Below are 25,262 nucleotides of genomic sequence, written 5' to 3'. Positions count from 1 at the left end.
AAAAGACATGCCACCTCACATTAGAATTGCCAGAACGGAGGTGGACTTATTCACGGAATTAAAAAGCAGGTACCCAGACGACATTGGTGATGTTTGCAAAGAAATGGGTGGCCAAAGTTTTATGGTTAGTCCAGCGGCTACACCACAGAAGGAAAAGGATGGGGAGAAAGCTCAATTCGTGCAGCCCCTCCCCAAACTAAAAATGTAAGTATTATTTTATTATGGAAATTCAGTTAGGGGGTATAAATTCACGTGGCCTAGAATTGAACTGGAAACAAACTTGTCTCCTTGACGACCTTAGATCACTCGATATAGATGTATGTATTGTAACTGAGTCTAAGCTGAGTGGGCCACAAGTGTTCTCGCCCCTTCGAAATGGCTACGAGAAATTTATTTCTCCTAGCCGGCAGGGGGAACGGGAGTGTGGTGGTCTTATTCAGGAAAAACTTGGATGTGCAGGTAAGTGTAGTCTTTCTGAACTCAGAAAGTAGGCTGGTCGTTTTGGATTTAACATAGGTAAGTAAACAATCCTTCAGGTTGGTAGCTGTCTATGCACCGAAACAAAGTAGAGAGGCTGGCTTTTCCCGGGACCTGGAGAACTTCTTAGTAACGTTAAAATCTCTAGGTGTACTAGGAGACTTTAACACTATTCTCTACGCACAGGTGGTTAGTGTTGACTCAGCCAATAATAGAAGGGGAAGCCTGGCCTCAAAAAGGCTACTAGAAAGCTATAATCTAGTTGACCATTATAGACTGGATGAACCGCTGGTTCCACAGTTGACGTGGACTAATAACGACCGTTCACTCCGATCTTATATAGGACAGGATATTCGTTAGGAATACGCGTTCGTCCCTTAAGCACTTAGGAAAATAAAGTAATAGTCAAACTACTGAGGTTCATTTAATTTTCTATACTTCCTCCCAAAATGCGCAGCCAGTTAGAAATTCATCTTTTAATAAAGTAGAACAATTTTTTTAAGGAACGAAAATAATTTTCGTAAAATGATGACGTCATCAGTCAGGGGAGAGCACTCCGTATTGACATTGATAAAAATGGCGGCCGTGAAAGATATTTTCGTCTCTAGAAACGTTTTGGAGACAATCCGACGTCTGGACGAAGAAAACGGTCTGGGATTGCTGATTGGAGAAGACAGTATAGACTTTATAAAGGTTTGGAAATGTACCAGATTGAGCGAAAGGGTTCAAGAAGATGCCATGAAGACGTGTCAACTTCTGCCAGGTGGCTTAACCGTACTCGGTTTGTACAGTGTTTCCGCTGTTCCCACCGCTTCATCGGCGACTGGAAACGATTACGATGACAGCAACGACCCTGTCTCGTCTGTTATAAGTGTTTTGATGAATTTTTTGAAAGTTAAGTATTTTTTACTGTTAAATTATGACGATACTAACCCGCACAGTTCTCCGATGTTTTTGTATACGTGTCTGGCCGGCGGCGATGTGAAGCGAACGAAGAGCGAGTGGACAGCTGTTGCCGAAGAAGGCAACCTCAAAGACGAACACGTTCGGTTTAGACTCAAAACCCAGTTGCCTTTGAGTTTTAAATACGATCCCAAGTCGGATAAATTAATTAAAATCATCCGAACCGAAGTGGAACACTTGTGTCAAGTGGTCGGTTCACCTTTGACTGTATTTCATATTAACGACAGTAAATTGCTTCTGTCACCAGATTCGATGACCAACAACGAAGTCGAAGATGAGGAAAATGCTGAACAGCAATACTGGAAAAGTTATGAAACAAACGAAATGTGCAGAGATATCGTTAAATACATCGAAACAGATGAAGAAAATTTTATTTCCATGCCCAAATCGAAAAAGAAAAATGCAGGCAGTTTAAATCGTTCGATTTCTGTTAGTATGTACACATCGACATTTTGTAATACGGATCCTAAACGGACACCGTCTTGTGCTCCTCTCATCCATCAAGAAATGGAAGAATTTCTTCAAGTTTCTGTACCTTTGAAGATCGATGCTATAGCTTATGTTTCTCTGAATTGTCCCATAAGCAAAGTGGCTACGATTCTCGCCACTACCGTGTGTCGGCAGATTCTTGCTGCTGAACTTTGCATTACCGAAAACAGACAAGGTTCGACTTTTTCTATACCTCAAACATATCACATCCAACTACCTCAGTCGACGTTTATTGTTTCTGTCACATATCCAGAAGATGTCGAGGAAAATACACTGGAATATCAAAGGAAGTGTCTTCATCAACTTTTTTGTCTCCCTCTTACTAAGCCATGTTTCCGAAAGACTAACGCCTATATTTTTCCTGAAGATGTTGCACCAAGAAACAGTTACTTAATTAACCCCCATGTTAGCTTGCTATCAGCAGCCAAAAGTGCAACCCAGCACGTTGTACAAGGTCGCTACAGCTATCACCATTATATGCAAGATAACTGTGATGACAACAAATGGGGTTGTGCATATAGATCTCTACAAACTCTGATATCTTGGTTTCGACTTCAAGGCTATACTTCTGTTCCAGTCCCGACTCATCGCCAAATTCAGCAAGCTCTTGTAGACATAGGTGATAAACAGCCACCGTTTGTTGGTAGCCGTCAGTGGATAGGTTCTCTGGAGGTGAGTTTCTGTTTAGAACATCTGATTGGAGTCCAAAGTCGAATCATGAACGTCTCTTCAGGCGCTGAAATGTCAAATTATGGCAGAGAACTTTCTATGCATTTTGATTCTGTGGGAACTCCAATTATGATAGGTGGGGGTGTCCTTGCCCACACAATCATTGGAGTGGATTACAATGAAGTGACTGGAAATATGAAATTTCTTATTCTTGATCCCCACTATACAGGGGAAGAAGACCTTCAGTACATTCTAAACAAGGGCTGGTGTGGTTGGAAAGGACCAAACTTTTGGGATAAGAATGCTCATTATAATCTTTGTATGCCTCAAAGACCAAAAGTTATCTAATGAACTTTAGTTTTGCCTTTTTTTTTATTGGAAGCGACAAAACGACAAAATCATTTTATTGGATTTTACTAAAATGTTTATTGGACAAAATAAAATAAAATTCTCTATATTTTTTAGTTCTCAAATATCATTTATAAAAAAAAATTCACCAGTGTAAGAAATAATATTTTATTGTTATTTGTTTTTATTATTTAATCCTAGGTCTACCCTGATCCAGCAGGCCTATGATAAAAGTGACTCCAGACTTGACCACCCTGTCTTTTTATATCTCTAATACCGCATTATCCAATGCCTTCTTCCATTTTTTTAAGATGCTTGGGTACCTTCTGAGGAAGAATTGTTTGCTATCTTTAACAAGTTAAACAACCGTGTAGGCTAGTGATTCTTAATGTGGGTGACATTGCCCCGTTAAGGGCATTGTGAGCTCACAAAGGAGCAGTAAATGTCAAGGTAACACTATAGGTGGAATTGTGTATTTAGAGGGGTTATCATTTTCTTAGATTTATTATATTTTATCCCTTTAGCAAGCCAAATATCCTACCTGTTTTAGGTTCAGATCCAGCCTGTCACACCTACCCTACAATATCATTCTAAATATACACAACCCATTTACATCATCAAAATCTCAATGCTGCAAGATAATGCATGATTAATTCAAAACAATGTGAATAAATAAGCATCACATGTGACAGAATAAGCTGAATGCTAAAGGGTTAAACACATTTTCCAGAATATGTTTGATGAGATTAAAATATGTATTGTGTTATCAGTGATCAGAAACATGACAGATGTGCTCCAAGATACAATATGATCACATTTATATAAGTCCTTGCCTTTAGTAATTTAAATTAGGGGCACTAATTCACATAAATATCTAATAAAAAAAGCACAAAGCTAGATATATGTATAACAAAATATGAATAATAAACCATTGTACAAAATGAACCAGTTTTGATTAAAATAATCTATTTTGTTTTTATATATCTTTGTTTCTTTCCTTTTCTTTTTTAAGTTGCCATTCCTAAAAAGGGATTACTGAGCTATAAAAGGTTGAAAAACCTTGATGTAGAAGTTTCCCCCTCTATGTTGGGATTAAAAGCGTTGGACTACTGACAAAAATAATAAAAACAGAACATCCAGCAATTGGAACTTGTTCTCATAGGTTTTGTTCCACTGTTTTCATGAGAAAATACTTGTTACGCTATTTGTATATTATTGTTCCTAAACCCCTCGTTTCTCCAGATCAAGGAGACTAATGACCAAAGTCATTACAACCACGACCAGCTTGAGATGGTCACTGTTGTATTGCATTCAGAGATAGAATACATGGGACTAATTATCTAATGTGTCCTTCCACTCTTTAAGAATGGTAAGATATGATTTGAGGAAGAATGGACTGTTATCTCCGGCAGGTCTAACAACCACACAGAGGTTCCCTCATTGATACATTTACTCATGTGATTATTGTAGTAAGTTGAACAATAGAATTAAAGAAGTTAAGGGAGAGGATTCATATGGCATGGGGTTTGATAAAATTAGTTGAGAGTGATATACTGAATGATGTGTGTAAAAATATTCCAAATTAATTGAAATTAACACGTTATTTGCAAAAAGTAAACAAAAGCCTAATGGTAATTGTTAGTGGATCTCTAGGGGAAGAGGAGATAATTTTAAACATTTATGCGATGAAGAAATAAAACAGCAATGACAAATATCTTAATCATTTCTGCAAGCATGGTAGATAATTCTGGATATGCTTCTATATTATGGGACCTCCTCAGTTTAAAAGCCAAAGTATCAACGATACATTTATGAAGTAAAAATGTACAATTATTCGTGTAGGTATTTGTGTACATGACTAATTGCGAACAATTAGCAAATTAAAAAATGATTAACTGAGGTTAATTTGACAGGAAAACATCATCTGCATGATAAACAATAGTTAAGCTGTGTTAACACATTTGATATAGTTTAAGGGTGGGCAGTAACTGTCCTGTTCGATAACCTTTCTTGTGGATGACGATATGAAAATGCACTCATTGCACGTTGACACTGTAAAATGATTTGTTGTTGAATGGGCATCGAGCTGTGAGAGAATACGTTAAAACATTACAGTTACATCAACGAAAAATCTAAATTGCTTATACAAGCCATCTTTGCACACTCGTCGGCTGCCAACAACTCTCTTCTTTTCAGATGCAGAAAATAGATGTCAAACAACCAAAACGGCATTAAAAAAAAAATGATAATAAATAAATAAATAAAAACAATAGATGTGGCTCCAAGAAGGAACCCTGAATGTCAGTCATGGGCAAACTACGGCCGGCAGGACTGCCTACATGGCACGTCTAACAAAAGAATTATCTATAACATTTTAGTAGCGCAGTCCACTTCTCGAAAATGTTACCCATACCAATTGTACATGATTACCTAATCTGCTAGAAATATTCCCCTCCCCCAATTTCTCTTTAATATCACTCCTTCGGGTTCGTTGCACATAAACAAAATATAAAAACAGACGGTTATGACTAGAATGTTTTGAAGATATATCATTGCTCGATCAGGGAGAATCATGGGGTGAACAAGTGACATAAACATCAAAACAGAAGTAATTCATCTCTCGCAGTCAATTGGAACCATGATGCTTAGAGTCGTTATCCTTATTTAATTAATTTGCAAGGATATGAATTACCAAAACTACAAAAAAAAGAAGCAAAACTAAAGAAAAAAAAACTCTCTATATAAAAAAGATTTATTTTCTTTCACACTATGTAAACAATAGCGTCCTTAGTTACAGGTTTCCAGCAGACCAACCAATCACTGCTTCCCTTTCTTTCTGACGGCAGCAGTAACTAACTCAATATAAGGAACTTCGTTCTTTAAGCACCGCCTTTTTTTTTTTTTTTTAAAGTATGTAAGAGACATTTATTAATCGAGGATGGAACCCTAAACCACGTGGTTGGAAACTGATCGTGTTATCCACGCAGTTACCTAATTTTTCATTTTAAAAATTGAGTAGAGTCTTTAGAGCATCAGGCAAAAGAGTTAACGGGACTTAATTGCGACCCGAAAAGTTCAAATACTACCGAAGTTGGCTTTAGTTTGCATCCTTCTGTGTTCGAAAAATAAAATACCGATTAAGTGTTGGCATTCGTTTATTTTTCATACGAGATGGAATGAAACTATTATAAAAAGCAAAGATCTTACATCTACATAAGGTTATGTAGCCAGGTTATTACAAATGTTTCACTTTTTTTCTTAACTATTTGAATTAAAGAGAAAATTGAAACCTGGTCGTGGAAGACGAATAAGGCGATGGATTGGCAAAGATGTCAATGCACTGGGCTGACCGGTTGCCGGTATTTAAGTTATGGAACTTTTCGTTCGGAATTCGAATCCTGTCCATAAACATATAATATCAGTCAAGTACTGAGACGATTGATATTCCTCTAAAGTATCCTAGATGTAAATGGAATTATATTAGAAGAATAAAACGAAAATCTGTGCGAAATTTCCTTAATTTCATATAATCTCCGTGTTTGTGTTGTCAGAACCTGAAATAAGCCGGACAAAATGCTTTGCAACATTTTTTCCGGCTGTTGGTTCTAAGTTCAAATTCTACCGAGATCGACTTTACCGTTCATCGATAAAACAAGTAACAGTTTAGCACTGGGGGCGTGGTCGATGTAATCAACTCTCCCCCCCTCTTCACCCAAGATTTCAGGCCTTGTGCTTATAGTAGAAAACAAAAATTATAATTTGTTTTTATTATTTTTACGGTTCCGATCATACTGCGGGGCATCTTCGGTAAATGTCATTTTCTATAACCTCGTGCCGACCTTGCAAGTGAAATTTGAAAGACGGAAATTGTAAAGAAGCCCGTCAGGTGTAATGGAAAAGGTGAGAATTACTTTAAGGGTACAACGTGTGTGTGTGTGCGGAATACTCAGCCACCTTCACATAAATTCAGGAGCAGATAATTCAGTTGATCGAACAATTGAATCCTCTTTGTCAAATGACGAAGATCCACCACCATCATCATCATCATCACCACTACTGTTAAGATCTGCGAGATCAGAATTACGCTCTCCTGTCATGGAAGACCAGAAATGACACCACTTTTCAATTTCTTTTATTATTTATTTTCCATGTGTCTCTTTCAATGCAAAGAAAGCAAAGAAAAAAATCTCGATATACAGTGATGTAAATTATCTTATCAATCACTAATTATAATTTTTTTTAACTATTAAAATTAATCTAATTAAGCACCAGTCCAAAGCAAGGTAACAGTACTCTTGCCTAGAGAGTTCCAATGGTGAGAGCAAGGCGGGATGTGAAGCTGTTTCTGCTCGGCTTGGCATTTCGTCTTTAGTCGTTTACACGAAATCATCCACTTTTTCTCTCTGATCTACACATAGAGTTTATATTTTTTTGATTTCTATCGAATTCATAATAATGGACGGAAAATCCTGATTAACAAAGAAGACCGCTCTCCAGCTGCCAGTTGTGTTATGTCTCTCTTTAACTGCAGCTGTCCGTCAACGACCACCGCCACTTGTCGAAATTGAAGCATTTCATAAATATTACCGGATACCATCAATTCGGTGAGTTTACATTCAGTTCTTCCCTTTATCTCAATATTAAACATTTACAATTTTTAAATGCGTTGTTACTTAATACCGAACCATTCAATCAACGAAGATTAAAATCCGTTCCAAAAGCAAAACTCGTTTCCTTTCTCCTTTCTAATCCATCTTTGTCTTTTCAAAGAATTCCTTTGTTTTCATAGAATTTTAAATATTTACGACGCTTCTTATTTCTTTTTTAAGTCGGGAGTATTTTAATATGTTCATTATTATATATTTAGTATAAATAACACGCCTCGACCATTCATTACCTTGTCAAGCTTTTATTTCTTTTTGTTTCTCTTACATCATTTTTTCTTTTTCTACGTCTAGTTTATTTGTACGAAGAATACAGAAGAAAAAAAAATTTAAATCAAAAATCCCACAATCTACGAGTGATCGAGCGAAAGGATACGTAAAAAAAGAAAAGATTTTTTTTAAAGATCGATCAAAGAAAAAACACTCACACACACTAAAAAAACACATCTTAAAAATCTTGAAATGGCCAGTCGTAATGGTAAATTGTCGACCTTGATGCAGTACCAATTCACCAAGACGGACAAAGAGAAGTTTTCACGAAATACATCTGATGTTAACGAAGAAGACGATGCCAAAAGTCAGTCGGAAGACGATCAATCGAGCTCAGGTAAATAGATATTAATAGATTAAACTACATTGAAAATATGTAAACTGTACCTTCCTCTCACGCACACATTGCCTATATAAATGTGTGCGTATATATATATATATATATATATATATATATATACACATATATATATATATATATACACATGCATCCTGTGCTGCAGCATGAGCGCAGCTGAATGAACGAAACGTATAATATATATGTGTGTGAAACTTCATGTTTACAAACGGAAAGAAAGTCCTCAGTATTCACTGCATAGCATTGAAGTGCATCTTGATAGATATAGATATATATATTTATAAGTTGTCCTTAAGTTTTTGACACCAGTGTGAAATGTATTACCTAATTGTAATGGACAAATGTAATTGACTAGTCACGTGTGTTTATATTTTTATGTCCTGGTCATTGTTGTGTTAAACTTAGGTCATCTCTGATCAGACTGGCCGATCTATGTTCAAAAGGCGTTTCCGCTGTGACCACCCAGTTTGTTTTCAGATATCTATAATTTAGTCGATCCCTCGTGTGTTCTTGTTTGGATTGGCGGTAGTTTGAAATAGAGAGTCTGGCTGCTCTTTCTAGCATCAAACAATGACTTAGATGGTCTCCCCTTCAGTAGTATTCAAGTTTAGTTTAATTCTATCAACTAAGAATTGTCTCTCTATATATGTGTGTGGATTGTTTTTATGTGAAGTCATATATATATATATATATATATATATATAAAAGCAATTTAACATTAACTGAAGCATTTATTCTACTCGTTCATAATTTTTACAAGGAAAGGTTTGATAGTGACTTCCAAGTTTCGTCTTGTTCGCTGTCATCAGACCATAAAAGCTAACTCAAAGACGTGACATAATGAGCTTTATGATGTTGGAGATTTCTCTTGTTTTTTTTTTCCTTTGGTTTCCAGAAAAGACAGTGTTTCTGAGGAGTTAACATCCTATTTCTTTCCCTAACATTTTTTTTATTAATGGCGGGACGTAATAAATGTTAGCTTGAGAAATAAAAGAGAAGAAAAACATCTTTTAAAGAGAATAATGGACACTTTTAATATCTTTCTAAATACTTTTTGATTTATGCATTGTGTTAGTAGGCTTGGGGGGGTCTTCGTTGATTCCGTAATAAAAAATAAACTTCGCTTTATAAAATTCTTTAAGAACTTTTTCTTAGTAAGAATTTATATGTAACAACAATTGTAAGTCACTTAAGGTGAAGAAGTCTTTGAAGTTCTGATATTTGTTTAAAATGAATTCCAAGTTAAAAACTTATGGAAACTTCAGTTTAAAGAAAGATATTTTGTTTCGGGAGTAGGATACCTGGATTTTAGGGGTTGTATTTTGAATCGAATCTAAAGTAGCAATATTTTTCACATGACAATTCAACCACGAGTCAAAAGTAGAGAGAAAGTAAAAGGTAGTAATTTGGATCTTTTTCGTTTTATTATAGTTGAGTTTTTAATATTGCAATTTTTACTGGAATTAAACTTAAAACACTAGCATTTCGAATTCCAGTGATATGTGTAGAGAAAATATATATATATAACCACCCCGAAATGGTTTATTCAATTCTAAAATAGAGGTAAATATTTGGGTGGTTCGAGGGATAGGAAGGGATTTTAAGTTTCTTTTTCATCCATTATTTGTCCTTTCTGTGTTGGCTCTGATGGCGAGAATTTAATAAAAGATCCCTGTGAACAGTTAGCTAGACGATTTTTGTTGTGTTTGACAAAAAAAAAAAAAAAAAGAAACCGAATATTCACTTCGCCAAATCATTTGATAGCTTTGAAGGCATGATGGTCACTCAACCTCATTTCGATTCGGAGGGTCTTGGTTGGTCAGTGAGAATCAAATGTCCGCGACACCCGTCATGCGTGTTCGATATCGGTATTATTAGTCATTCATTTGGACTTCAAACAAGAACTCAACTTGGTGTTGTCGCTTGACAAACACATTGGTGTCGTCACCCCAACCCAATCGTAAACTGCTTTCGATTGCTATGAAAAGGACATCTCACACCTTGTTCTTTTATATATAAACGTCACTCTTTACCACCAGCGGGTTATTTATGAAGTTTCGTGAGGCCCTCTTCTGATGGGACTTTGCAAGTTCCCCCCTCATCCATATATTACTCTTATTTAACAAACATCAATAAATCAATCATATCCTCCCGTTCTGTTTAAATGTTCCAAACTTAACGAATGTCATTGTATTACACACTCCGTGCGCGTTTATGCGACTACGAAATAGTTATATATACTTCATCCATATATACACACATCTTTGTATACACCGGCGTTGATTTTATACATACTATTGATAAATCTTGTGACAATTACATCCTTTTATTTTCTTTTTCGTGTTCTGTCTCGACTTTTTTTTTATTTTAAATGTCTATATATTTTATAATTGTATAATTTGCAACTTGCAGAACTACGATCAGTTAACAAAAGAGAAAAGGAAGTAACGACTTTGAATTTCAATGAATTATTTGTCATTAAAGATAAATCATGGAATTAATGTTCGTTTTTAATTTATAATCTTTCAAACTGAGTCATTCGTCTGAGTTGGAAGATATCCCGGCTTCGTCTTACTTTCTCTGTTTAGTTAAGAAGTTGGGTTGTATTGTATTATAGTGTTCTGAGACTTCGTAAATAATATATTTTGTTCTTATTACTTAATATAGTATATGTTGTGTCTCTCTATCTATCTATAGGTGGGCGAGATATAGATGCGTAATGCACGCACACACGAGTTTGCTCACTCGAATATTAAAAGGAACACTTTTTTTTGTCGTGTCTCTTGTAAATAAATAATTAATTAGCTGCTATTATGTAAAATTGCAAACAGGTTCTTAATTAGCTTTGGTGTTTTAATTATAATGTTCTTTAAAATGAAATTAATAGTGCCGATTAAAATATCGATACAGATGAGGAAGCAAGCCTTTCTGGGTTCTCTCTCTGCTAGAAATAACAGCCAAATTTTCTTGACATTGCATCTCACCGTCTTAAAGAAAGAAAACATACAAAAACGATCAAAAAAAACAAGACGGGATGGTTACGAGTGGAGCGCCTTCGATCATAGGTCTCTTGGATCTGACTTGATCAGGAGCTAAACAAACATCACGCTAAATGACACAAAAAGGCAAAGTGGGATTCCATGTGGGAGGTTGTTACAGGCAGTGCAGGTGGAAGGAAGTCTTGTCTTTTATCATCCACTTCCCTTCGTTAGCCATCTTTTTACACATGGAAATTTGCCGTCTTTGAATTAATTAATCCGAACTGATGTAGAGATAGCTCTGTTACCCGACCAGGACCAACTCGACCGATGATAAAGCTATTTTAGGCGATTTCGGTTTTTTTGTCCTGCTATTCCATGAATAGCGACTTTTAAGCATAACTAGCGGATACTCGTGGATGGAAATTTCACCTTTAAAATAATAATAATAATAATAAATGTACTAATTTCTGTTTTGTTGCATATAAATTTATAGATTTTCATAATAATGTTTTGAAGTTTCGTCGTTCTGTTGTTGATTTCCTTTTGTTGTGAAGACTGTCTAAAACATAACGTTGAAACTCATTTAATTCTTTTGAAGGTTTCTATGTCTTCAATTTCTTTTCATAATTAAGGCCGTTTAAAGCATAATACTTGAATTCTTTTTAGTATACCTATACAGGTGTGCCCCCCCCCCCCCCCACTGACTTTGTTTCTTCACAATGTCTAGAAAAATGAAGGAGGTGGGGTGTATTATGAATGACTTCCGATTTCTCGTTATTTTCTCCCAACCTGTTTGAAATCATTACAAGTTTTGCATCATTATTTTGTACTGTTGCATCGTCTTCAGGAGTAAAAATTGGTCAGCATAGTTAGAGTTCGAAACCGAGGTCGGGTGGCAGGTGCTCTTTTTTCAAAAGATTTTCCCTCAACTTTGATCCGATTGTAATTGAGGTGGCTAATAAAATATCAGGATAATTTTCGGTGTCTAACAATCAATTTTCTTTTCTGTATGAGATTCAAAGTCAATTTTCCTCCACACTAATTTAGTCCAATTTGATAATTTTCAAGTTTCAAAAAGTGTCCTAAAACGGGGTAAAATGAGTATTGTGTAATGACTTTGTTTTGTGATTGCTTCAATACTTTGAATAAGAGGAAATCTTTTTTTTTTTCTCTCTCTCTCTCTCTTTATTTCATCGTATTTTAATTTCTGATTTATTACAGAAACAGAAAATTCTAAATCAGACAAGCCGTCCCCGGTCTCTGATGAGACAGGTAATGAAAACGAAAAAACCACCAACGATGCTGATTCTTCGTCTGACTTCATGAAAGATTCAGAAAAGGAGAGTGACTGGGATAGTGATGAACACCAGGACTGGTCTGGCAAGAAGACAACAAATGGCTACGTTCGGAAGAAGAAAAGGATCAAGTAAGATATGATTTAATAAAAAGAACTCCTCAAAAGACCCTGTTTCTGTGTCAGTCTAGAGCAGCAGTTTTTTTCCCCTCTAAATGGGGTTACATCTAAATTCCAAATGGGTTGTGAAGACAAGCTCCTTAATTGTTGAAATATTTGGCTAAATGTAAAAACAACGACAATAATTAATGGTTATACTTTACAATTTACGCAAGGGCAAAATTCCATAATCTGTGACGGCCATAACACATGGGACTCCTGTATTTCATTTAACCCTTCTCTTTCAATGATTTTTTTTCTTCTCAGGAAACCAGTGAAGAAAAGAAGATTCAAACGCCCAGTCTCTGATGACAATTCAGACGACGATGATGACAAAGGACATTATACCACAGTTCCCAAAGCAGAATCTAACCGAGAAAAGGCAAGGGTCGCTGAGCTGAACACCCTCGTTTTGTTGTATCCACACAAAACCCGTGATGAACTTGGGGAAGTGCTCAACAATAGCAAGAATTTAGATGATGCTATCAACAGTATGATAGCTGCTGACCCAATCAGTAAGTGCTAACCCTTATCTAATATTGTTCTCTTTTACTTGTTTCATGTCATTGGGCTGCGACCATGCTTTTTTTTTTTTCTGAGTTCTATAATAAAAATTCTCTTCTTTTTCTTAAGAAAATAAAAAACGCCGCAAGGCAAATGATAATGGTCAGCAGCCATTAAAAAGGGTGAAACGTCCTTCCAGCGTCGACAGTTCATCTTCTGATTTAGAATCCCAAGAACCAGACATGCAGACCATTGAAGAAAGAATAGACTTCTTGTCTGATGCCTTTACAGCTTTCTCAAGAGAGGTTAGTGAATGTTTGTTATTATGATGATGATGTTTCTTTTATGAAACTACAATAATTCTGTTGACTGCTAAAGCACTGGAATACATCTTGTAAAAGATGCTTAACTGTCTGTCAAGCTCAGCCACACTGATTGATGGAAGAAGTGTGTGGACTGCAAGGCGAGATTGTTGAAAAGTAAGCCTCATTTGGTCACCTTCCATGAGGGTGTCTTGGTCAGCATCTGAACTTTTCAGCTGACCCTCATATGCAATGCTCTGCAGTTATCATTTTACTTAAGGTGTAATCTTCTAATGGAAAATTCCTTAGAGAGACTAATATTGTGATATAAAGGCTTACCATTAGAGTATAAAATGGTTCAGTTTTTTTAAAAAAAGAGATCTAGTTAGCTTGGATTTCAATTTTGTGGCAGTCGGTATTGTCTTTGTGGTGCTGTGGATGTCACTTTTGCCTCTCAGAATCATTTTGACATTCAACTTTTTTGTTTAGGAACTCAAAGATCTTCTGCGGGAGAACAAATGGTGTTTGGAGAAAACGATTGTCTGGCTGGCATGCGGAGACAAAGATAAAGGTAAGCTTCCTGACATTCCTTATTTATTGACTCACCTTTCCACAGTGTCAGACTGGCCAACGAGGGAGGAGCCTCTTTGCAGTTGCTCAGCCTGCTAGAATTAGTAGCTGAATCATGTTCAAATTATACTCAGTCGCTGACACAGAGAATGCAAGGTGGGTCTGGGTTATATGGCGAGTGGGGTGTCTTAAAAAAACTAAAAAAGCAGATGGTTATAAGGCAGTGAGCCTGGCAATCTGTTTAATAGCATTTCTAACAGAGAATTCAAACCGTATCATTGTCTGTTTGGTTAGAGCTTCATGATTGTTTGGAGGCGCCAAAGCCATAATCTTCTTCTTCTTCTTTCCAAACTGTCTTTTATATGTACTTTTCATGTACTTATTTTTTTCCCCCAGATGATCCAAAGAAAAAAGACAGTGATATGGATGAAGACATTCCAGACAGTGAATCAGAGGTGAGACATTTTTCTTTGACTGATTTTCTAGATTTTTTTTTTTCTAAACACTTCTTCTGTTCCATGTGTTTTATATCGAAAGATAATCTGTTTTATATCAACAGATGATCTGTGATTTATATTGACAGATAATCTGACTGTGTCATATTCTGCTTTTGTTTTTTGTTTTTTTAGGGCAGCAGTGGAGACATAGATCTTGATTTTGAGGATTATTGTGTTGAGAAACAATCTGAACAAGAGATTATTCAATCTTTCTTTAATGAAGCCAAAATTGAAGAATTAATGGCAATTCCAGGCTGTTCAGAGAAGAAAGCGGAAATCATTATAAAGTTGCGCCCCTTCGAAAGTTATGACAGTCTGGTAAGTTCTTTCTTTCCTTCTTTCTTCCCTCTCCTCCTATATATATGTATATATATATATATATATATAACATATATATATAATGTTATTCCTGAGTTCCTTCAGTCGACCTTCTCCATTGCTTTGGTTGTGTAGTTATATAAAACATGAGAATGAATTCCAACAAATGAATCTGCTACATGTTATGTTGACCAGCTAGAAATTGCAATTGAATTTGCCTCAAAAATTTTAAGAAAAAAAAACAAAGAAAAATGTTCTATTGTTACTTCCTGTTTCAGATAGAGAAACTGGATTCTACCAAATCGTTGACATCCCGGTTTGTTGTGGGGGGCAAGGAAGTGATCCACATGCGTGAAGTTGTTATTCGTTTGATGAAGAAATGTGAGAAAATCTCCAAGGAAATGGGAGACTTGGCCAATTATCTTGTCAGTGCTACCGAAATGAGTGAAGACGTCCAGTCAAAGACTGTCAAAGAGTTACACATTACACAACAGCCTCTTATACTCAATGAAAAGTAAGTGCATTTCACACTTAAACTAATAACCTGTTGTGAAGGTGTGTGGCTAAATGGTTAGGGTATTCAGCTCATGATTGCAAGGTTGTGAGTTCAATTCCTGGCAGTGTATTGTGTCCTTGAGCAAGACACGTAAAAGCACCCACTACACTCTCTGAGTGGTTGGCGTTAGGAAGGGCATTCAGCTGTAGAAACTCTGCCAAATCAGATTGGAGTCCGGTGCAGCCTTCAGTCAAATCGTCCAACCCATGCTAGCATGGAAAGCAGACGTTAAACGATGATGATGATGATGATGATGATGATGAAGTGGAACAGTAAAAGTATGCAAAACTTTTCCCAAATTCAGAATGTGATTGTTTTTATTTACATTCCAATAGTGGAGCTTTGTATCTTGATCAGAAACTAATTCATTTCCTACAGGAAAACTTCAGATCATTAAAAGTAGAAGAAAACTTGCATACATGCACAAACAAGGGGTTCTATATATGATGTATATATAAATGAACTATGTATCTTTTGCTTTTTAGTTTCCAGTTGAAACCTTACCAACTGGTTGGCTTGAATTGGTTGCGGATATTACATTCCCAGGAAGTTAATGGTATTCTAGCTGATGAAATGGTAAGTTTTTATATTTTCATCTGGTTCAATGAATCACTGTTGATAATTCAGACTTTTTTCTTTATTTTTAATTCCATTATCACCGCTGTCACCACCCTCATAACCATCATCACTGTCACCGCTACCACTACAATCAACAGACACATCTGCCCCATTCCAGGCAAAATCAAAACCATCAGTGTCCCCATTCTGACTTCTTAGCAAAATCCATACCAAATATTTGCAGTTTCTTTATTTCTTTTATTTTCAAAAGTTTTCTTTTTTTTTAAATCTCCTTCAAACACTCAAATGTCAGAATTGACAGAAATGACCATCACTAAGACTCACCATTTTTCTTGTGTTTCTAGGGTCTCGGAAAGACAGTCCAGGCTATAGCGTTTCTAGCTTATTTATTAGAGCAAGGTGAAGAAGGACCTCATGTAATCATTGTACCCTCATCCACTATTGGTGAGTATATATATATATCTGTGTGTGTGTTTATGTTTTTCTCTCCTGTTTGGGAACTCTATTCTTTAGTCCAGTCGTTTCCAGTCATGGGCGGTGGTCATGATGGTGCCATTGCCTTCTTTATATCTAATGGTGAAGGTTGTTTTGTAGACCATTACCATAAAAAGTATAGATTTGATATTTTGTCTGCACCTTCTGTGATGTCATATGAATGAGAAGCTAACTCTGATCTTGGGGGGGCGATAGAATTAGTACCACCTGAGCACTGGAGTCGATGCATTCGAATTACCCCCCTCCCCTGAAATTGCTGGCCTTGTGCCAAAATTTGAAACCAATATTTTGTTTTAATTTCTTTTATGAGTAATTGGTTCATTTTACTGAATGACGTGTTGCAGATAACTGGATGAACGAGATTCAACGATGGTGCCCGAGTATAAATGTATTGATGTATTATGGTTCGCAAGAAGACAGACAAAATGCAAGGCATCACCTCAAGTATGACGATCATAATGTCAATGTTGTTCTCACTACGTAAGTGTTCAAACTCTTTCTTTCTTTCTTTTCCACTAACAAAAAAATAATGTTTGAATTATGAATGAGGAAGGATATATGTGTGTGTGTGTATATATATATATATATATATATATATATATATATATATACTTAAAAAAATAGTTGATAATGAAAGGGAACCTGTCTTGGAAAATGGTAACTCAGCAGTATAAAAACCACTGATACAGATTCTTAGACAGGGTCCTTTAGACGTTCCATAGGCATTGGTGGTCTTTTAGTAAATCTATTTGATCGTTAATGTAGAATCATGTTTGATAGGAAGTGCATCCACCGTGACCTACACACAATCAAGGAAGACTCGTTTACTCTTATGTTGTGTGTGGGCTGTCACAGGTCTCAGTGCTAAACTAAGTGTTCAGCACTGTTTAGTTATGACCCTTTATGTTCTGGGTTCAAATCCTGATAGCGACAATAAAACTAATACCAGTTGTATATTGGTGTCATTTCTTCTCTGATGTGGTTTTGAGATCTGATTTGAGAAATATCTGAAGTTTTAGATTTTATCTTTTAAGCTTCTTTTTTTTTTTTTTTTTTTTGTAACTATGTCTTGTCTTTTTTTTTTTTAAATGTCTCATGTTTCATAATCTTTTCAAAGTTACAATATGGCAACTGGCTGTCTCGAAGATAGAGTTCTTTTTAAGAAAACTCAGTTCCATTATGCTGTGTTTGACGAAGGGCATATGCTGAAGAATATGGCATCTCTTAGGTACCAAAATCTCATGAAAATTCAGGTTTGTTTATATTATTTATTATTGTGTGTGAAGAATCAGTTTTAGTAATGTGAACAATTTATAAGATCTCTTAATGTTGGGCATTTCATCTTCCATGATCTTTGATAAATCTGGATGGGGTGAATTGGATTATTTGCTTTCCATCTACCAGCCCTATTCAGAAGGCTTTGGTTGGCCTGGGGCTATAGTCTATGACACTTACCCAAGGAGCCATACAGTGCAACTGGACTCAGAACTGTGATTGGGAAGCAAAGTTCTTTCCGGAAAGCCGTGTGTGTGTGTATGCACAGATATACATACATACACACCCCTGCACACAAAGATATCCCCAAATAGAGGGGTTTCTGTTGAGAGCTTTGTCTGGAACACACAATTGTGGCCAATGAGTTTGGCATGGCTTTTTACTTTCATGATTCTACTTGAAAAGCTAAATTTCTTCTTCTCACGTTAAAATAATTTATTCCACTTCATAACCTTTCCCTCTTCACCATTTATCTCTGCAAACCTGTTTTCTTTGATTTCACTGTTTCATCCCATTGTTGAAATTTCGTTTTTGTTCATGGGGTTTCTTTTAAATTTTTTTTTTTTTTTGTGTGTTGTAGGCTGAGAGAAGGTTACTGCTTACTGGCACTCCCCTCCAGAACAACCTGTTAGAACTGATCTCTTTGCTATGTTTTGTTATGCCTGACATGTTTGTGGGTAAAACTGAGCAGTTGAAACGAACATTTACTTTAATTACAGTAAGTCTATTTTTTTTATATGCCTACATTACCCGTCATCATCATCACTATCTAATGCTCACTTCCATGTTAGCATGGGTTGGCCAGGTTGCTATGGTTTGAGTCATTTGTTTTTTATTGGAAGCTGCTAAAGACTGCTATTTGTGCCATTTGGCTTGGTTGTTACGGCAAGGTGCCCTTCCTAATACTAACACCAACCATTTTACAGAATATAATGGGAATATTTACCTGTGGCACCAACAACACCAGAGAATTACATACACGGTTTATATTAGTCAAACTGGTGTCCTCATTTTCAATGTGGCTGTTATATGCTCCAGCCTTCTTCAGGTGTCTTAATGAGCAATATTCCTGTTTCAGAAATCCCAAGATGATAAACGAAGTAATTATGAAATGGAGCGTATTGCTCATGCCAAGAAGATATTGCGTCCATTTATGTTGCGGCGGTTGAAATCTCAGGTAAGTCCATATTTTGTCTCTTTTCGTTTTTTTTTTTTTATAGTTTGGCTTCGTTAAATGTTAGGATGTAATTTTTAAAGAGATTTAGTTGTTCTTTCTAGCATGTTGAATAACCAAATAGAGGCTCTTTCGTTGGTTTATTATCATTGTTAAACATATGGATCTCTAACGTCATCATAGATTTTATGAATAACTGTTAATCATTATTCTTTGCTGCCAGGTTTTGAAGCAAATGCCACCAAAAGTGGAAGAGGTCTTATATTGTCAGATGATTCCAGACCAACAGGAACAGTATGAAAACATGATTAATCAATTTACAAAGGAAGTTGACAATGCTGACGGCAACACACGGCAGTGCATGCTGATGCAACTGCGAAAGCTTGCAAACCATCCGTTGTTGCAAAGAAGACACTTTACCAATTCATTGCTACGTTCTATGTCTACAGCAATTGCCAAAGTATGTACGAATAATTTTCTTTGTTTTTTTTTTTCCCCCCTTTAAATACTTATTTTACTAATTAGGTGCAGGTGTGTGGCTCTGGGGTCAAGTTTACTTTCCAACCATTTAGTTTTGGTTTCAATCCCACTGCATGGCACCTTGGGCATGTGTTTTCAACTATAGCCTCAGGCTGACGAAAGCTTTCTGAAAGAAGCCTGTTGTGTGTGTGTGTCTCCACCACCACCACTTGGCAACTGGTGTTATTATGTTTATGTCCCTGTAAATTAGCAGGTGCAGCTGTAGATGTGTAGTTAAGAAACTTTCTTCCTAGGTTAAGTCCCTCTGCATGGCACCTTGGGCAAGTGTCTTCTACTATAACCTCTGGCTGACCAAAGCCTTGTGAGTAGATTTAGTAGATGGAAATTGAAAGAAACCAGTCATATATGCATGTGTGTGTGTGTCTTTGAGTTTGTATTTGTCCCCTACCACAACTTGACAACTGGCACTGGTGTGTTTACGTCCCCGCAACTTAGTGGTTTGGCAAAAGAAACCAATAGATTAATTATCAGCCTTTAAAAAAAATGTAGTGGGGTTGATACGTTTGACTAAAAATTCTTCAAGGCAGTGCCCCACATGGCTACAATCGAATGACGGAAACTAGTAAAAGAAAGAAAGAAAATGGTTCTTTCTGAAAGACAAAAAAATTGATCTGAGCATGATTTGAACTCAGAATGTGAAGTGCCACTGAGAAGTTTGTAAAAATATTTAAGACTTATCGAAAAGGAACTGTACAATGGACTACCTAACCCCACCATATGCCTATGTGTGTTATTACATATAGAAATACTTTCTCAGTTTTGTTTAGGATTTTTATCACTTTTTTTTTTTTTTATCTTCTGTTTCGTTTTGAAGGAACCATCTCATCGAGAGAGGAATGCTTTACCCTCTGTTATTTATCAAGACATGGAGGTTATGTCTGATTTTGAATTACACAAACTCTGCCTTCTGTACAAGGTAAGTGGTCCCCACTTTTTGTGCTTGTTGCTCGACCCCAGCTCAATCTCCCTAATTCAGTAGACATATAACCAATTGTTTCATCAGGGACCATCCCATTTTTGAGGCCTGGTGACTAGGTATGATTTGATGGAAATTTGGCTGCTATTTCCAGCAGGTTGTGGTCATGCAAAGCTATAATAAAGATGTTCAACTTGAATCTATACAAGATGACATTTGCATAAGGTGGATAACATTGGTGAAATCGAACTTAGAACCTCAGCCCTTCTCATCATACTTACACAAATTATCTGAGGCTTCAATTTGTTACAATTTCTATTTCATAATTCCTTACTTTTTGTCCTTGTTGTGTCTTGTACATTCCAATTTCTTTACAAAATGAATTGCATTTTCCTCTGTAACGAATAAAGAAATCATTTAAAAATTTTACAGAAACATCTTGGACATTTCGCTTTAAACCCTTCTGTGATTTTGGATTCTGGGAAATTTCGGAAGATGGATGAATTGTTACCAGATTTCCGGGAAGTGGTAAGTAATTTTTTGTTCAAGACTTTTTAAATTTTTTTTTTATTTGGTAGGTTCCCCAACTTTCTCAATTTTGCAATTTCGAGAATGGAGAGTGTGGTTATTGTTGTTTTCCCCATCTCATTGTATGGCACAATATTTTACATATGTGTGTGTGTGAGTGTGTCTATATGTGTTTGTGTGTAGCCTTGTCTTGCCATACTTGATGGTTGTATATGTGTATTATTGTCATACAAGCGAGGTTGTTTCCACTCTTCTGTGAAAGACATATCAAGCCATGGCAAAGATATTACCTTGGAAACAAGTGACGGTTGGTGGCAGGAAGGGCTTCCTGTTGTAAACCTCTTTCAACAAGTCCTAAGCATTGAAATGTGGACGTTAAATGAAGATGGGCAAGATTTGCTTTTAGGGGAGGCAACTCTACAATTGCAGTCTGAGATCCAGCGGGGAGACTACTCTGTAAGGCTTATATTGAATTTATCCCATTTCAGTTATTATTGATTGCTATTGCAGTCTGATACTTCTCTGCAGTGCAAACGCTGCATCTGTATGTTCAGTTTATGTGTCGGATAGCATTTTCAGTATTGAATAGACACACTGTGTCTATTCACTCGGGTGTACGAAAGAGAAAAGTGTCGACTGCATCATATTTGTGAGGATCAAATCTATTCTCTTTGCATCTGTTAGATTTAGATGATGCAATTTTGAATGAAGTTGACAATGCATCTGTGTGTGTGTGTTAAATATCTGTTTTCTACTCATTTTTTAAGGTTTGTGTAAAGCGGATGGATACTCAGCACATCTTCAAAGTTGGCTCTCAAGGTGCCATGCAATGGGACTGAACCTGAAACCATGTGGTTGGGAAGCGAGCTTCTTAACCACACAACCATGCCCTCACTTGTATATATGTATGTGTGTGTGTGTCAAATATATATAGAGGGGTGGTGATGAAGCCCCTGAGCCTCACAAAGGGGATGGCACCTTGCTGTACTTTAGAAGACCCATCCACCACAGCAAAATCGATGCTGGTGCCACATTAAAAGCACCATGTACAATTCATAGAGTGGTTGGTGTTAGCAAGGGCATCCAGTCTTAGAAACCATGCCAAACGGACTATGGAGCCTGGCGTGGGGCCCTGGCCTTACCAGCTTCAATCAAACTATCCAACTCATGCTAGCATGGAAAATAGACATTAAATGATGATTATATATACACACACACATTCAAGGGAAAACACAAACGTTTTGAAAGTAATGGAAAAGTCGTTTTCTTTTTGCTGTCTTTGTCAGACTTTCTGATGTCCGTAGTTTTTATTTTGTTTTGTAGGGAGACCGTGTACTCATCTTTAGTCAATTCACAATGGTACTAGACATTTTAGAGGAATATCTGAAATTAAAAGAAGATATGAAATATTTAAGACTTGATGGACAAACTCCCGTGCAAGAAAGGTCAGTGCAACTAAAGAAGGAAGCTCTCTGCTAATTTTTTTTACACTATGTGACCATGCTGGAGCACTCATGATTATTGTTATTATTATTAAGGCGGCAAGGTGGCAGAATCGTTAGCACACTGGGCAAAATACCTAGCAGTGTTTTGCCCATCTTTATGTTCTGAGTTCAAATTCTGCTGAGTTCAGCTTTATCTTTCATCCTTTCAGGGTTAGTAAAATAAAGGACCATTTGTGCTCAGGGGTTGAATTTGAGTCACCCCTTTCCCCGCAAAACCAAGCCTTGTGCCTAAAATAGAAAGGATTATTATTATTATTATTATTATTAATCTGTACTGCTTTTTTTGTTATTGTTTCTTTAGCTTAAGTTCACTCTTTATCGAGATCCCTATGATAAAAAATATTTCAGTTGTTAGGACTCCTACAATGTAAAAGTATACCTAGGATTACACTTTCAAATGTAACCTTTTTTTTTTCTACCTTTCTCTCTGATTGTCTAATATCGATTCACTAAAGAACCCCAAGCGTTTAAAATCTAGAAGAACTTTTAGTTTTGTTGAGAACATGACAATCTCCTTAGTGTTGGTGCCATGGTAGAATGTACCCAATGCACTCTGTTGGTGTTATGAAGGATACCAAACTGTAGGAATCACACCCAAAAATACAACACAACATTAACTATACTCTTATCATATGAAAATATATTTTTTGTTATTATTATTATTATTATTGAGATTAAATAAACTGAAATTTTTTTGCTTTTCAGACAAGGATTGATTAATAAATTCAACGAGAATCCTGAAATTTTCATCTTTTTGTTATCAACTCGAGCGGGTGGCCTGGGTATCAACCTCAGTTCTGCCAATGCTGTTATTATTCATGACATAGATTTTAACCCATATAACGACAAGCAAGCTGAAGATAGATGCCACAGGATGGGACAAACAAAGTAAGCATTGTCTCTGTATATACATATATATATATATATATATACACCTCTCACCCACATATTCACCAGACATCTCTCTTATTAGCATTCTTATGCCATTGTTTTGATTTGTTTTATGCTTGTACAAGTTGTCTACTTTCGGCATTGTGTAGACTAGAAGATTGCTGATTCCATGTGACATTGTTCTGCTTTTTTATGCTGTTCCCTAATCTCCATTGCTTTGTTTTTCTGAGGGAGTTGGGTATGTGAGTATTTTGAGAAATACCTCATGGAGAGAAGGATGGGCTCTGCATAGCCATGAGCTGCCCTTTGGCAAGGCACAGCACCCACCCTGTCAGGGTCATGGGACTGCAGCATGGCAGAACTGAGCTGCGCTTCTGACATATTGATGCTGAGTGGAGGAATAATCTTAGGAACGTTGACATAATAATTTTCTTTAAAAAAAAACACTAAATCTTGTGATGTTCTCTTGTCTGGTTTCAGGGCTGTGAAAATATGTCGACTGCTGAGTAAGAATACTGTTGAAGAAGCCATGTTCCGGTGTGCTCAGAAGAAGCTGAGTCTAGAGAAAGATGTCACCTCTAGCTCTGTTCAGCACTGTGAGTATCTTTTCTCGTATTCTCTCCTTTTTCCCCTCATTATTCTCTTATAATTACTAAGTGTTCCCCTTGCTCTGAAGGCTTACTGAAATTAACTGCTGAATGTTTTCTTTGAACTTCCTGTTGAAAATTTCCTGCATCAGAAACTCCAGTCCTGTAAAGATTTTGCCCCGGAAGAGAATTGCATGAAAGGAAAGACCAGTGCTTGTCCTTTTATCTCTCTTTCTCTTTTCTTTTACTTGTTTCAATCATTTGACTGTGGCCATGCTGGAGCACCGCCTTTAGTCAAAGAAATCAGCCCCAGAACTTATTCTTTGTAAGCCTAGTACTTATTCTATCGGTCTCTTGCCGAACCACTAAGTTACGGGGACGTAAACACACCAGCATCGGTTATCAAGCGATGTTGGGGGACAAACACATACATACGACGGGCTTCTTTCAGTTTCTGTCTACCAAATCCACTCACGAGGTATCACTTTTACCAGCGAGACACGCCCACTAGAATATACACACAAAATTTACTTCAAAGAAGTTTTCAAAAAAGTCAATTGAGTTTTTCATAGAAATCTTAGTTTATACTCTGAAGACATTGGTTTTCTGTTGACAGTTCTTTTCTAAATTTACTAAACTTTCTCTAAACACATTATTTTTGTCTAAATCTGGATCTTTGCTATACTTTTGCATTTTCAGGTAATACTGACGAGCCAGAAGTCGATGTTGCATCCATTCTCAAAGAAGTTCTGGCCAGTGCCACCAAGAAGTGAAAACTTTTATGTAAAACTTCTGAAGAATCACCATTTCAAGATCTTTTTTTTTTTAAAATTTCTTTTCCTTTTCCTTCCATTGGAAACCCTCATCATTTTCTCATGCCATCATATACACCTGCCTTCTCTGCCTGCGTCCATTTGTTATTTCTTTTATGTTTCACTTCTTTCCCTCTCATTTACATGTGGTATGGTATTGTACCAAGCTATCACCAACTCTCTGTCTGTCTGTCTGACTGTCTCTTTGTTTCCACTACCTACACAAAATATGAACATATCTACATACATACATACACACACATGCACATATATTTACAGACGTTCAGTTTTCTGTTCAATTTGCCTTTGTTCAATCAATCAATCAATATCTGTCTGTGTCTGTCTCTGTCCAGCTCTTCACTGTGGTGTCCATCATTGTGGAAACAGATTGTATGAAAAAAAAAAAAAAAAAAAAATACCAAAACTACAAACAAACAAACATGGTTACATTATATACATTGGACCAGCAAAAATAGTGACATGAATTGCTAATAAAGTTACACTTAGATTAGTTTAATATTGTTTATTTATTTGTTTTTGT

General features: G+C 36.4%; 2 protein-coding genes across 2 annotated transcripts; both read left to right on the top strand.

The window, feature by feature from the left end:
* The first annotated feature begins 1,013 nt into the window (after positions 1-1,013).
* Positions 1,014-3,927, top strand: LOC106878708 (ufm1-specific protease 2). Its single transcript, XM_014928000.3, has one exon. It carries the CDS (start codon positions 1,054-1,056, stop codon positions 2,944-2,946), a length of 1,893 nt encoding a protein of 630 aa, XP_014783486.1. The 5' UTR covers positions 1,014-1,053; the 3' UTR covers positions 2,947-3,927.
* Positions 3,928-7,243: 3,316 nt separating this feature from the next.
* LOC106878715 (SWI/SNF-related matrix-associated actin-dependent regulator of chromatin subfamily A containing DEAD/H box 1) lies at positions 7,244-25,247 on the top strand. Its single transcript, XM_014928019.3, has 22 exons — positions 7,244-7,550; positions 7,905-8,217; positions 12,441-12,645; positions 12,940-13,187; positions 13,306-13,481; positions 13,968-14,049; positions 14,445-14,503; positions 14,678-14,863; positions 15,142-15,377; positions 15,905-15,995; positions 16,343-16,442; positions 16,838-16,973; positions 17,611-17,746; positions 18,349-18,486; positions 18,847-18,945; positions 19,166-19,402; positions 20,297-20,398; positions 20,831-20,926; positions 22,250-22,371; positions 23,137-23,319; positions 23,803-23,918; positions 24,609-25,247. Exons 2-22 carry the CDS (start codon positions 8,073-8,075, stop codon positions 24,680-24,682), a joined length of 2,967 nt encoding a protein of 988 aa, XP_014783505.1. The 5' UTR covers positions 7,244-7,550; positions 7,905-8,072; the 3' UTR covers positions 24,683-25,247.
* The last annotated feature ends 15 nt before the right edge of the window (positions 25,248-25,262 follow it).

Source organism: Octopus bimaculoides, chromosome 22 (genome assembly GCF_046866305.1).
Source record: "Octopus bimaculoides isolate indiv1 chromosome 22, ASM4686630v1, whole genome shotgun sequence".
NCBI classification, from domain to species: Eukaryota; Metazoa; Mollusca; class Cephalopoda; order Octopoda; family Octopodidae; genus Octopus; species Octopus bimaculoides.
This window is presented reverse-complemented; position numbering and strand designations above follow the sequence as displayed.